The 13,054-nt window shown below is 43.1% G+C and overlaps 1 protein-coding gene across 1 annotated transcript in view; it reads right to left on the reverse strand.

Annotated features, from left to right (window-relative positions):
• Positions 1 to 249: 249 nt before the first annotated feature.
• Positions 250 to 13,054, reverse strand: part of tafa1b (TAFA chemokine like family member 1b) — a 514,467-nt gene continuing 501,662 nt past the window's right edge. The window contains exons 4-5 of the mRNA XM_078210152.1: positions 3,043 to 3,167; positions 250 to 312 (exon numbers count right to left, since the gene is read on the reverse strand). Of these exons, the coding sequence (XP_078066278.1) occupies positions 250 to 312; positions 3,043 to 3,167 (188 nt within the window). The remainder of the gene's footprint in view (positions 313 to 3,042; positions 3,168 to 13,054) is intronic.

The raw sequence follows: 13,054 nt of genomic DNA on the forward strand, positions 1-13,054 counted from the left end.
CTGTGGCTAGAGACCAGGTCAGAGGCTGGGAATTCTGCCATGAGTAACTCAGTACCTGACGCCCAAAGCCTGTTCAACAAGGTGCAAGTCAAGTGATGAAATCCTTACCTGAATGTGTGCAGCCCCAACAACACTCAAGAAGCTCAACACTATCCCATTTGAAGCAAGCTAGTTGATCAAAACCCCATCCACCATTTTAAAGAGTGACTTCCTCCACCATGGGCACACTGTAGCAGGGGTCTGTACCAGCTAGCTGATGCAACTACCCAAGGTTTCTTTGACAGCACCTTCCAAACCTGTAACCTCTACGACCTGAAATAATAAGGGCAGAAGATGCATGGAAGAACTTTCAAGTTCTCCTTCAAGTCACACAGCCTCCCAAGTGAAATTATATCACTATTCTTTCATTGCATCAAAATCCTGAAACTCCCTCCCCAAAAGGATTATGAGTGTATCTATATCACATGGACTGTACCAGTTCAAGAAGACAGCTCTGCACCACCTTCTTAGGGGCAATTAGTGATGGGCAATAAACGCTGACTTGCAGGCAGTGCTCACATCCTAAGGACAAATATAAAAAATTACAACATTTTGTGTCACCTAATTCCAAAATTGTGCCCTGAACCCCCAATCCAAGTCACTAACGACGATCAAAAGCAGCAGTGGTGGTACTGAAAGTTGGGAACCCCACGATATACCTTCTTCAGCTATAAGATAAGCTATTCGTTACAATTCTCTGTTCTTTTTATCTCTGAGAAATGGGTAGTTAAAATAAATGAATTAGGAAGAAAAAATACGCAGCTTGGCAATGAATAAATGTGGATTATGGACTAAGAAATTAAAAGTTATGGTCTTAAGGAGGCAATGCACAAACGTGGTAGGTTAAGTAAATAGTACAGTAAGATGTCTCACAACACCAGGTTAAAGTCCAACAGGTTTATTTGGTAGCAAGAGCTTTCAGACCGCTGCTCCTTCATCAGGTGAGCTGCCCCTTCATCACTCACCTGATGAAGGGCCAGCGCTCCGAAAGCTCGTGCTACCAAATAAACCTGTTGGACTTTAACCTGGTGTGTGAGACTTCTTACTGTGCTTACCCCAGTCCAACGCTGGCATCTCCACATCATAAGTAAATAGTAAGCTGAATATATCTGAAAATGAACTGGGTCAGTGAGATTAAAGAGGATAGGAACAGGGCAGCTGACCAAAATAAAGGAAATTAAATTCAAGTGCAAAAGAAAAGATGAGACAAAGGGCGAATTCTCCCCAAAAAATTCTAAGTGTTTAATTCGCAGGGAACTTGGAGTAATTCATGCTGTTTCATTCAGTGGGAATTCACCCTAGAATCATCCACACTCTATGTAATGCAGAGGCCATCAGCATGAATATCATTAGATTTCAGGGGGTGGGGCCTATTTCCGTCCAGGAGACTGAAACCAGCGGACCTTTGTGCGTGAGCAGTGGCCCCAAACTGTCAGCCACTTGTTTGCTGGCCAGCCCAATTGCTGGCCATCCCGGGAACCCCGCAGTACTGTCCTCCCAACCCTCCCTCATGGCCTGATCGTGCCCCCCCACACCCCCCCCCCCGCAACCATTCCCGGTCACCCCTGACCATTCTGGACTGCCCTGATTTCCAGCTGCCCCCGCGACCATCCCGCCCCCCCCCCCACCACCGCAGTTCTAATCCGCCCCAACCCCCTCACAGTGCAGACCCGCCCCCAGCATACCCCCTCCCCTCTGGCAGACCCCCCCCGCTAGCCCGCCCTGTTCGCTGGCCTCCCGCCTGCCCCCATTGATCCCAATGCAGAATGGCAGCGAGAATCCCACCCCCACCAATTGCCCCCTAGGCCCTGCCCCGATGAGCAGTGCCAAGGTGCCCCCTGAGTATGGGCACCTTACCCCTTGGGCAATGCCAGGGGTACAGGGTGGCACAGCCAGGGTGCCCATGTCCAGGGGGCACCACCAGTCCGCCGCCCGAACCCCTTGAGGGCCCTGATTGCCCCCCCCCCTTCACTCCAGCAGGCTTGGGCTGCTAGCTCCCTGAAAGTGGGGAGCTACTGTAAACCCTGCTGAAGTGAGACACTCTGGTGGGTGGAAGAATTCAGTACCTGGCCCGCTAATAGTATTTAAATAATATTAAAATATTAAAAATAGCCCTGCCTCTCCATTGATATCCGGCACGGAGCAGACTGTGCCAGAAATTCGTCACTGGGAGACGCAAGCGGGGTGTGAACTTTCGCGGGAACTGATTTTCCTGGCCTGTTGCACTAAAAAATTAGCGCAATGGGGTGGGAGAGTTACTGCTAAAGAATGTGGTGAAACAATTCAGGGATAAGAGTGAGTTGAAACCAGTGTCAAGAAATCAGTACATTATTTTTCACACTTGGTTAGCGTAATGTATTTATTATTTATTACTACGTCCACTCTAAATTGCTGAAAATGCAGCAAATGAAGTGTTAAAAATCTTTTTTTCTCTGTGAGCATAGATCATGAAACCACCTAAATTTCATGAGATTAAATTATTTCATAACTCAGAAATAGAGATAGGTGTCAATCTACAGACTTAGTTAAAAGGCAAATTCCACATAACAAATATGTATATCTCATACGAGGTGTGACTGCGTTGGGACAGTGGGATACAGGAAAGTAGGATCGCTTTCTAATATTGGAATCCATTGAATCCATTTCTTATCTAATCTCAATATTAATCAGTCAATTATATTTATTCACCCACAATAACAAGCAATGTTATGTTAGTTTTCTGTGACGAGCATATTCCACTGTTCCTTGTGCTGAGACAGGAGATGTGTTGGCAGAAGACTAAAGTGAGAAAAGCTGACAAGAGGAGACTTTGAGAGACAGAAGTTTTACTCAACATTAGATGTTTTAAAAAAGAAATGACAGCCAAATTACCTGACTGCATTGGAAAAATGCACGCACCTCCAATTATTTATCTTTTTATTCAATTGTTTAAGGTTTACAGTTTGTCTTTAAAATGCCAGAGCAATTTCCAAGTGATGTAAATACATCGAAGCACATTCTTACCTTTGTGGTCTTAACTCTATTGCCAGAGGCGCACATCCATCCTGAATTATCTGGTAATGTCTTGCACTCCTCTCCCTCTACACAGGGGTCCATCTCACACCACCATTTTCCAATAACAATGGAAGCTTTAGAAGGTCATGGAACAGATAAAAGAAATGGCTAATGAATCATTGTTCAAGGAACTGTTTAATTTAGTGTATTATGTTCTGTACTCTTTCCAAACAATCTTTGTAATAACATTAAACGTAAAGTTAAAACAGTATGTAAAATGTAAACACATCTAATTTTCTTATGCACTATGAATGATTTATTATTTTCACGATTTACGAAGAGCTGCATCTACCATGCTGCTAGGGAAGAGAGGCATTCTATGTATACATTTTGACTGGGATTCTCCAACCTTATCCTAGGCTGGGATTCTCTGGTCCCACTGCTGTGAATGGAGATTTACCTGAGCATCAAATTCTCCATTCTCATTAGTAGTCATGGCAGAGCGAATTACTTTGGAGAATTCTGGCCTTTATTTCAATCTGGTCCCACTAGACTCCCACCATGTCATCATGAGTGCATGTGGAGGGTCTCTGCTATCCACCATGTAATCAATTCCATCAGCCACGATCATTTTCATGTTTTAAATCTATTAACATAAAGTAGTTCAGCTTATTTTCTCTTGTTGTGGGTCAACAGAACTTCAATTTATATTGGGCAGAACTGTAGAACATCAGTTCCTAAGAAAGCAAATTGGCATGGAGCATTGATTCCATGTTATAGTATTGAATGATAAAATATGGTTTTGTACACAACTTCGGTTAAGAGTTTTTTCCCCAGAGAAACAAGAAACAAGCTTGGAGGGTCGAATGTGTGGGGGAGGGGTGATGGGGTTGGGATGTTTGGGTTTGGGGGGGGGTGTGGAGGTGGTGGAGGAGTGCAGGTTTTACCATAGGCCATGATTGCTCACCTCATTGTAAGCAATATTGATAGCAGGCTATGACGAGGCTGCCAGGTTACATACCTCCCCTTTATCTGGAGTAATAATAGATAACCCGGATCACTCAACAGAAAAGAGAAATATTCTAAATTTCTATTTACATTTTTCATTCACCCTCGACTAATATTTTGGCTGGAATTCTCTGGCTGTTAATGCCCTACCACTGCTGCCAGAGAGAATGGAGAATTTGGCACTCAGCAAAATCTCCAGTCGTAGCAGTGGGACGGGGGAATCCTGGCTGCCAGTGAGGTTGGCGAATCTGACACTTCATACTTAAACCACTAGCCTTAAACTGCTCCAAACTTTGCATAGTAAAGTCCACACACTCATATAAATCTATGTTGTGATAGAATACTCAAATTATTTTGTTTTAACCCAGTTAATAGGCAAAAATCAAAACGTAATCTTATTTCTATTAAAAATTGCATTTATAGAAATACTTGGATTTAAGCAAATCAGTGAAAAGAAATTGTAATAATCTTCTGATAGCTTGTGTTGGTCAACACATCAAAAGGCAAATAAAATGAGCTTCAATTGGATTTTTAATTTAGAAAGTACTTCCACTGTACATAAATTATTGTCGGGTGATTGTGATCCATTAGCCGACACCACCAACACATCATTTGAATAAACCACAGCAGACAGAAATGGAGGTTTACTTTAAAATCCTCCATCCTTACAAAACAGGATACAAAGACCATTATAGATCTTGCGTCTGCTCATATTAGTGATCTGCTTTGGAAATGGCAATGTATCTGTTAGCTTAATAATCTGCTAGCTTCAGCAACACGCCCGGGATATAGCTGAAGGCTGTCTCTGTGTCATCAGTTGTCTCCAAATGGCAATGAGAATAGGAAATGATAACTTTCAAGATCATGCTGGCACATGAAAGGAGTAGAGCTCGAAAGAGGAAGGGAAATTATTTTCAGCCAGCAGCACCTACATTAAAATTGCAATTGCCTATTTTCTTCAAATGTCATTGGGAAATGGAGTCCACCAGGATGGTGGTGTAAAGCCACTACACTTAACAGTCGGGAGCAGCTGCTGCAATGGCCAAAATAACCCTGTCTGGGTCATTACAAATTCCATGAAACAAGAATGAACTACATCCCAATGTAATAGGTCTGTCCTATTAATAGTGCAGAACCAAGGAAAAGAGGGCAAAAAAAAAGGCTGTATTTCCGAGTTACTTTTTACATAAGATTTATTTTGATCCTCCTTACTTCTGAACACTTAATGTATCATCACAGATAATAACGTGGAAAAAACATAGCCCATCAATAATGGGTTGTTAAATCTATCATGAGGATATGAATAAGCCATTATTCATCGTTAAAGAGAATGATGCTAACAAAATGACACCCAAAGGATATTCATAATGCAAATATATTTTAGTTAATTTCAGCATGCAGTAAACATTTATTAGTCTTAAAAATGTTTGAAAAATTGGCTTTTCCACAATGTTTCAAGTACAATGTTATAATTTATCGTGGATTGTTCAGTTATGGTGCTGAAAAGCTGGGAGGACTGTTCAATGTTTCCCTTTACAAATGTGCTTAAACATGCTTTTGGCATCTAACATATGGCTTATATAAGCTATGAGAATAGAGAAATTGTAATTTTATTCCTGATTTGTTCTATAACAGAAGTTCCCTGGTTCAGCAATCGCAGTCTGTAATAGCTTTTTTTATTGTCTTGCTCCACTTGCTGCAACAGAAAATTGCCATGCTGAAATACAATGTAAATAAAGAACCAGAATTTCAGACAGTCGTGGGGAGACAGTTAAGTATGGCTTATAAAAAGATTATGAGACAGGATCATTTTTCCAACCCTTCTGTGATAAAACAAAATGTAATTAATTTAGCAGCGTCTTCAATTAAGGGGACTTGATTCTCATAGTCTCATTAAGATGCTTGTGGGTTGGCTTGAGGAATTCAAAAGGAGGCAACGCGGCGCTAAATAATTTTACATCCAGAGAAAATAAATGTGAAACTGTGTAGCGAATGCAGTATGTGACCCTTAGATTACCTATTAGCTTGCAGCCTGTTCATGCTGAATAAAGTGAGACACTGCATTTCCTCTTTTCACTAGGCTGAGTTTGGCTGCTTGCCAATGAGGTTTTGAACTTGGGAATTTCAGAGGCCGTGACCTATAGGATTAGTTGGTATCAACACCGTGGTCATGCGCTTAGTGTAGTTTGAATCAACAGCAAGATGCACTCTACGGAACAGTTACATATGACAGAAGGTGGGCTTAGTTTTCAGAATCTCACACTTAAAGACAGAGGATGGGAATAACATTCTGGGGTCAGGAACCTGATTTTGGGATCAGTTCGGGGTCCCGACCACGCAATGCACGTTCCTAACACATCCGCCTCGATTTTTTAGTGTTAGCCCATTAATAGTTAGGAAGCAGGCTTGCTGTCCAACTAAGAAGGTTGGAAGACAGATTCCTGAGGCCCGAGGACCAATGGTTGACTCTCTAATATCGACAAATTGGCAGCGCCTCCAGCTGAGGTAGGAGATACTGATTTTTAATGGAGAAAGAGAGAGATCGCCTCAATGTGAAGATGCCCTGAAGCTGCCTGGCTATGATCAGAGAGGGACAACTCCTCTGTGCAGAACCAGTTGTTCTGAAAAGGTCATGTTATTATATGTGTAAACTTTCAGAAGCTATTTGTTAAGATACCATCTAAGATGTTTGTTTTACAAAAAATCTTGGGTTGTGGGTGAACGCATTCCTGCATTGTCTTGAGAAGATAATGGTGTACCTTGTTTTTAAAACACTGCAGTTGTGTGGTTACAATGTTCCCACTACGGTGGGGAATTCTAGTATTTGGAGCTGTAATGGCATCCTCTTATGGCCAGTTGTGTATACGTGTATATAAATCAAATCAGATTAAACTGGTTCACTTTTGTATCAGACTCCATGTTGTACAAATCAGTGCTTTTGTTTTGCAAACATATCACAGCCGGGCAAGTAGTGTGGGACTGCAAATTCCCTTGCACAACAAATTTGGGTCAGTGAAGCTTCCGGATAATCAACCAAATAACTTATATGTGCTCTTTCTAGGCTGCTGTACTTGTGAGTGGACTGACCATCAAAGATGTCTGCCTAAGTTTGGACAAAAGGAGGAGTGCAGCCATTACTGTAACCCTCTTAATTGGTATGTGGAGTGGTTAGAGATGTTTTCACTATCATCAACATCCTAAAGATTCTGATAATCCAGCTGTCAACCTGGCAGGGCAGAAAGGCAAAAGGGCGATAATTTTGACTGGCACAGGCCCAGAAGTGCAGGAGATGTTCAAAAGATTGCTCACTCCAGCAAAGCCAAAAGACACGTTGCTGTCAGACATTTTGAATAAGCTTGAGTAGCACTTTGAAACTTTGATATTTATTGGGAACCAATTGGTTGGTCCCAAATTATAGATGGGATTTTCAGTCAGCCATGGGGCTGGGATTAGAGGTGGCTGGGCTGGCAATCTTAAGCCTTTAGGAGCAAGGAACATCAGAGAGTTATTTGTGGCCTTGAGAAAGCTGTCCATTGTAACTTTGGGGAATTTCAAAAGAAAGCGTTGAGGGACAGATATGTTTTTGCTTTATAGAATCATAGAACCATAGAATCCCTACAGTGCAGAAGGAGACAATTCAGCCCATTGAGTCTGCACTGACCACAATCCCACCCAGGCCCTATTCCCGTAACCCCACACATTTACCCTGTTAATCCCCCTGACACTAGGGTCAATTTAGCATGACCAATCCACCTAACCCACACATCTTTGGACTGTGGGAGGAAGCTAGAGCACTCGGAGGAAACCCACGCAGACACAGGGAGAAAGTGCAAACTCCACACAGACAGTGACCCAAGGCCGGAAGTGAACCTTAGTCCCTGGCACTGTGAGGCAGCAGTGCTGACCACTGTGCCACCTTGTCATAGCCAGGCAAGAAGTGTGGGATTGTGAATTTGGCACCAAAAAGTGAACATACTGGCAGTAAGATATGGCATTGCCAAAGTTAACTTTTGACATAAAAGAGCAATTAGAATTAACAATCACCAGTCATTTGCTGAAGTAATTAAGCTGTAGATGAATAAGCAGAAAGTCCCAATGACAGCAGCTGGTAGCAGCAACGGTAGAACAAAGTTCTATTACTGGTGCTTAGACCAACATTGAGTGCCGAATTGTCCCTTTGCGAAGGCAGAGTACTACAGCGTAAGAAGAAGGGTCATCTCATCAAGGCATGTCACAAGCAGGTCAACAGAGGGTACATGGTCTGGAGATAAAGACAGTTGCTGCATAACATTGTCAAACATCACCAGATTAATGAGAGGTTAATTGCAATCCATGCAATCAGAAGCACAAGGATGTCCAATGGAAATTTGCAGGGGATTGTGATCCAAGCAGCATTCAATGGAGCTCAGGTAGACCTTGTGGTTGACACTGGTACATCAGTTAGTGTGTTTTCTGAATTGCTGTACTGTGAAAAGTTGAGGTCAATATCAGCTGGAAAAGTTGGGAATACAGTTGCACAGTTATGGAGGAGAGAAAATTCCCATAATTGCCGGAGAGTCCCTTCCATTCACAGAGCGGCACAGTGGTTAGCACTGCTGCCTCATGCCAGGGATGCGGGTTCAATTCCTGGCTTGGGTGTCTGTACGGAGTCTGCAGATTCTCCCTGTGTCTGCGTGGGTTTTCTCCGCTGTTTCCTCCCACAGTCCGAAAGACGTGCTGGTTTGGTGCATTGTCCATGCTAAATTCTCCCTCAGTGCACCCGAACAGACACCGGAGTGGCAACTAGGGGATTTCCACAGTAACTTCATTTCAGTGTTAATATAAGCCTACTTGTGACACTAATAAATAAACTTAAAAAACAATGAGCAATGTGCAAAACTGCTAATCGTTGTTGCGCAGTGACAAAAATGATCTTCATAGCAAGAAACTGGTTAACAGCACTAGTTAAATTGGAATTTTTCAAGTTAAATTGGAATGAACTTTTTCATGCTGAAGTGAGATTCACAACTCAAGACTGACAAGATCCCTCAGGTATTTAGTGAAACTGACAAACCTATTCAAGGATACAAGGCAAACATACGTGTTCAGAGAAATGTAAAAACCAGTTTATTGCAAGCCATGTCCAGTACCCTATACTCTAAGAGAGGAAGAAGAGCAAGAACTGAAAAATTCAAGTCCGACAACACTCTCTCTAAAGCAGAGAGTAATTGGGTTACTCCTATGATGGTAGTACTAAAATCAGATGTTAGTGTGAGAATATGTGGGGATTACAATGTAATGCTAAAACAGGTACTAGAATGTCATCCATCTGATAATTTGCCAAACATGGAGGATCTGTTTATAATGTTGTCAGGAAGACAAAGGTTTTCAAAGATGGATCTGGAATATTCCGATCTGCAACCTGAGCTAGAATATGGAGCGGATTATCCCATTCCGCCCAATCGTAGTGGGCGAGGGGCAGACCATGGAAAGATCCGTTGACCTCCGGCAGGATTTTCCAGTTTCGGGACGAGCGTGGCTTGAAAATCCCACCTGATGAGTCTAATCATATTTTACCATAGATCAACATAAGGGTCTACTTTAATTTCATAGATTGCCATTTGGTGTCTCTTTATAGCCCAGAATTTTTCAAGGGGTAATGACTTAAATTTTGCTGGGAATTGGTGGGGTTCGATGCTAGATGGGTGAAATATTTATTTCAGCTCCAAACAGGCAGAGCCATAATGGCCGGAATTTTACCGCCTCACCCGCCCTGGAATTGGAGCAGGCGAGGCTCGCAGAACAGAAATCTCCATTGGCCTTGGGCGGGATTTTACGATCTTGCCCGAGTTAGATTGTAAAATCCCGTCCATGGTGTCAGATTGAAGGAGATGCTCAAACTGTTGAAAATCGTGGAGCATGGCTGAAAGTATACAATCTGAGATATTTCAAAATCCAGCAGGGTACTTGGGTCATGGGAAAACAAAGATGAGTTATATCCTACCAGCAGTAAGGATCAAGCAATAGGAAATGCATCTTCAGAACATTTCTCAGACCTGAATTACTGTAGTAAATTCATACCAAATTTGGCAACCTTATTGCATCCATTCAATGAACTCTTGAGGAAGGGAGTTCCGTGAAATTGGTTGGCATGTGACAAACCATTCAATTTGTAAAGAGGTCAATTGATAGAGAGTATGATGCTTGTACATTATGATGTGTCCAAAGAGATCAAGCTAGCCTGAGATGCCCTTGGTCATGTTCCAATGTATTATGAGCTTACAAACAATGCTTCAACATTTTGAACAAAAACAGACTGTTTAAAATGGCCGCTTTGACATTTGGCAGTATCAGCTCTAGACGGTCCTGTGACTTAAGGAATTACCTATCCAAATATGGAAATTCACATCCATAGAGGCAAATTCATCCTTTGTTTAAGGATGGAACACCAACAAAACACTATAGAATTCCAGCCAATTTGTCTTTCATGTTGATCATGGACAAAAGGCACAGCAAAACTTAATGTCAGACAATGTGAATGGGTCCCCCTTAACTCCCCATTGTATTCTGATGGTCATCTAAACCTAGATTGGGTAAATTTCAAAGTGTCAAATGACAAGCACAGGATGATCACCCACTTCATATGGAAAAGGACTTTGGACTTGTCACAGGTCACATGGGTAAGTCAGCCATGTTTGTAGCCTGCTTTTAAACCAGCAATGATGCTGTTCTGGGCAGCCATCTGTCAGAATCCTATCAACAGTAAGAAGTTTAACAACACCAGGTTAAAGTCCAACAGGTTTATTTGGTAGCAAAAGCCACACAAGCTTTCGGAGCTCCAAGCCCCTTCTTCAGGTGGGTGGGAATTCTGTTCACAAACAGGGCATATAAAGACACAAACTCAATTTACATGAATAATGGTTGGAATGCGAATACTTACAACTAATCAAGTCTTTAAGAAACAAAACAACATGAGTGGAGAGAGCATCAAGACAGGCTAAAAAGATGTGTATTGTCTCCAGACAAGACAGCCAGTGAAACTCTGCAGGTCCAGGCAACTGTGGGGGTTACAAATAGTGTGACATGAACCCAATATCCCGGTTGAGGCCGTCCTCGTGTGTGCGGAACTTGGCTATCAGTTTCTGCTCAGCGACTCTGCGCCGTCGTGTGTCGCGAAGGCCGCCTTGGAGAACGCTTACCCGAATATGAGAGGCTGAATGCCCGTGACCGCTGAAGTGCTCCCCAACAGGAAGAGAACAGTCTTGCCTGGTGATTGTCGAGCGGTGTTCATTCATCCATTGTCGCAGTGTCTGCATAGTTTCCCCAATGTACCATGCCTCGGGACATCCTTTCCTGCAGCGTATCAGATAGACAACGTTGGCCGAGTTGCAAGAGTATGTACCGTGTACCTGGTGGATGGTGTTCTCACGTGAGATGATGGCATCTGTGTCGATGATCCGGCACGTCTTGCAGAGGTTGCTGTGGCAGGGTTGTGTGGTGTCGTGGTCACTGTTCTCCTGAAGGCTGGGTAGTTTGCTGCGGACAATGGTCTGTTTGAGGTTGTGTGGTTGTTTGAAGGCAAGAAGTGGAGGTGTGGGGATGGCATTGGCGAGATGTTCATCTTCATAAATGACATGTTGAAGGCTCCGGAGGAGATGCCGTAGCTTCTCCGCTCCGGGGAAGTACTGGACGACGAAGGGTACTCTGTCCACTGTGTCCCGTGTTTGTCTTCTGAGGAGGTCGGTGCGGTTTTTCACTGGCGCGTTGGAACTGTTGATCAATGAGTCGAGCGCTATATCCTGTTCTTATGAGGGCATCTTTCAGCGTCTGGAGGTGTCTGTTGCGATCCTCCTCATCTGAGCAGATCCTGTGTATACGGAGGGCTTGTCCGTAGGGGATGGCTTCTTTAACGTGTTTAGGGTGGAAGCTGGAGAAGTGGAGCATCGTGAGGTTATCCGTGGGCTTGCGGTACAGTGAGGTGCTGAGGTGACCGTCCTTAATGGAGATGCATGTGTCCAAGAATGCAACCGATTCCGGAGAGTAGTCTATGGTGGGTCTGATGGTGGGATGGAACTTGTTGATGTCATCATAGAGTTGTTTCAGTGATTGTTCACCATGAGTCCAAAGGAAGAAAATGTCATCGATGTATCTAGTGTATAGCATCGGTTGAAGGTCCCGTGCGGTGAAGAAGTCTTATTCGAACCTGTACATGAAGATGTTGGCATATTGAGGTGCGAATTTGGTCCCCATGGCTGTTCCGTGTGTCTGGATGAAGAACTGGCTGTTGAAGGTGAAGATATTGTGGTCCAGGATGAAGCGGATGAGATGTAAAATTGCATCTGGAAACTGGCAGTTGTTGGCGCTGAGCACTGAGGCCGTTGCAGCAATGCCCTCGTCATTGGGGATGCTGGAATCCTATCAAACCAGCTGCAGTCAATTAAGCAGCCAATGTAATAAACAGGAATACCTTGCAAGTAGGAAAACAATTCTCTCCAACCTGTTTTGACCTCAAGTTCACCTGAGAACCAAATTCCTGGAAATTCAACTACAAGAGACCTTGCAGCTTACAGAGAAACCTCTGCAGACAAGACCTTCACTTCAAGGTCGTGTCTGCAGAGGTGCAGACAAGACCTTGAGAGTATGATGCTTGTACATTATGATGTGTCCAAAGAGATCAAGCTAGCCTGAGATGCCCTTGGTCATGTTCCAATGTATTATGAGCTTACAAACAATGCTTCAACATTTTGAACAAAAACAGACTGTTTAAAATGGCCGCTTTGACATTTGGCAGTATCAGCTCCAGACAGTCCTGTGACTTAAGGAATTACCTATTCAAATATGAAAATATTTGAATAGGTAATTCAAATACCTATTCAAAGCATCAGCTCATCTAAGAAATCACAGGCCTACGATGAAAATGAGACAGAGATAATTATACATTGTAATTGTATTTTTGTCTTCATCTGTATCTAATTTTTGTTTGAGTGATAGTGTAGGTGATTCGAGTGAGTGAGACATCACAGTTAAACCTCCA

This window comes from Mustelus asterias, chromosome 3 (assembly GCF_964213995.1).
Source record: "Mustelus asterias chromosome 3, sMusAst1.hap1.1, whole genome shotgun sequence".
Taxonomy (NCBI): domain Eukaryota; kingdom Metazoa; phylum Chordata; class Chondrichthyes; order Carcharhiniformes; family Triakidae; genus Mustelus; species Mustelus asterias.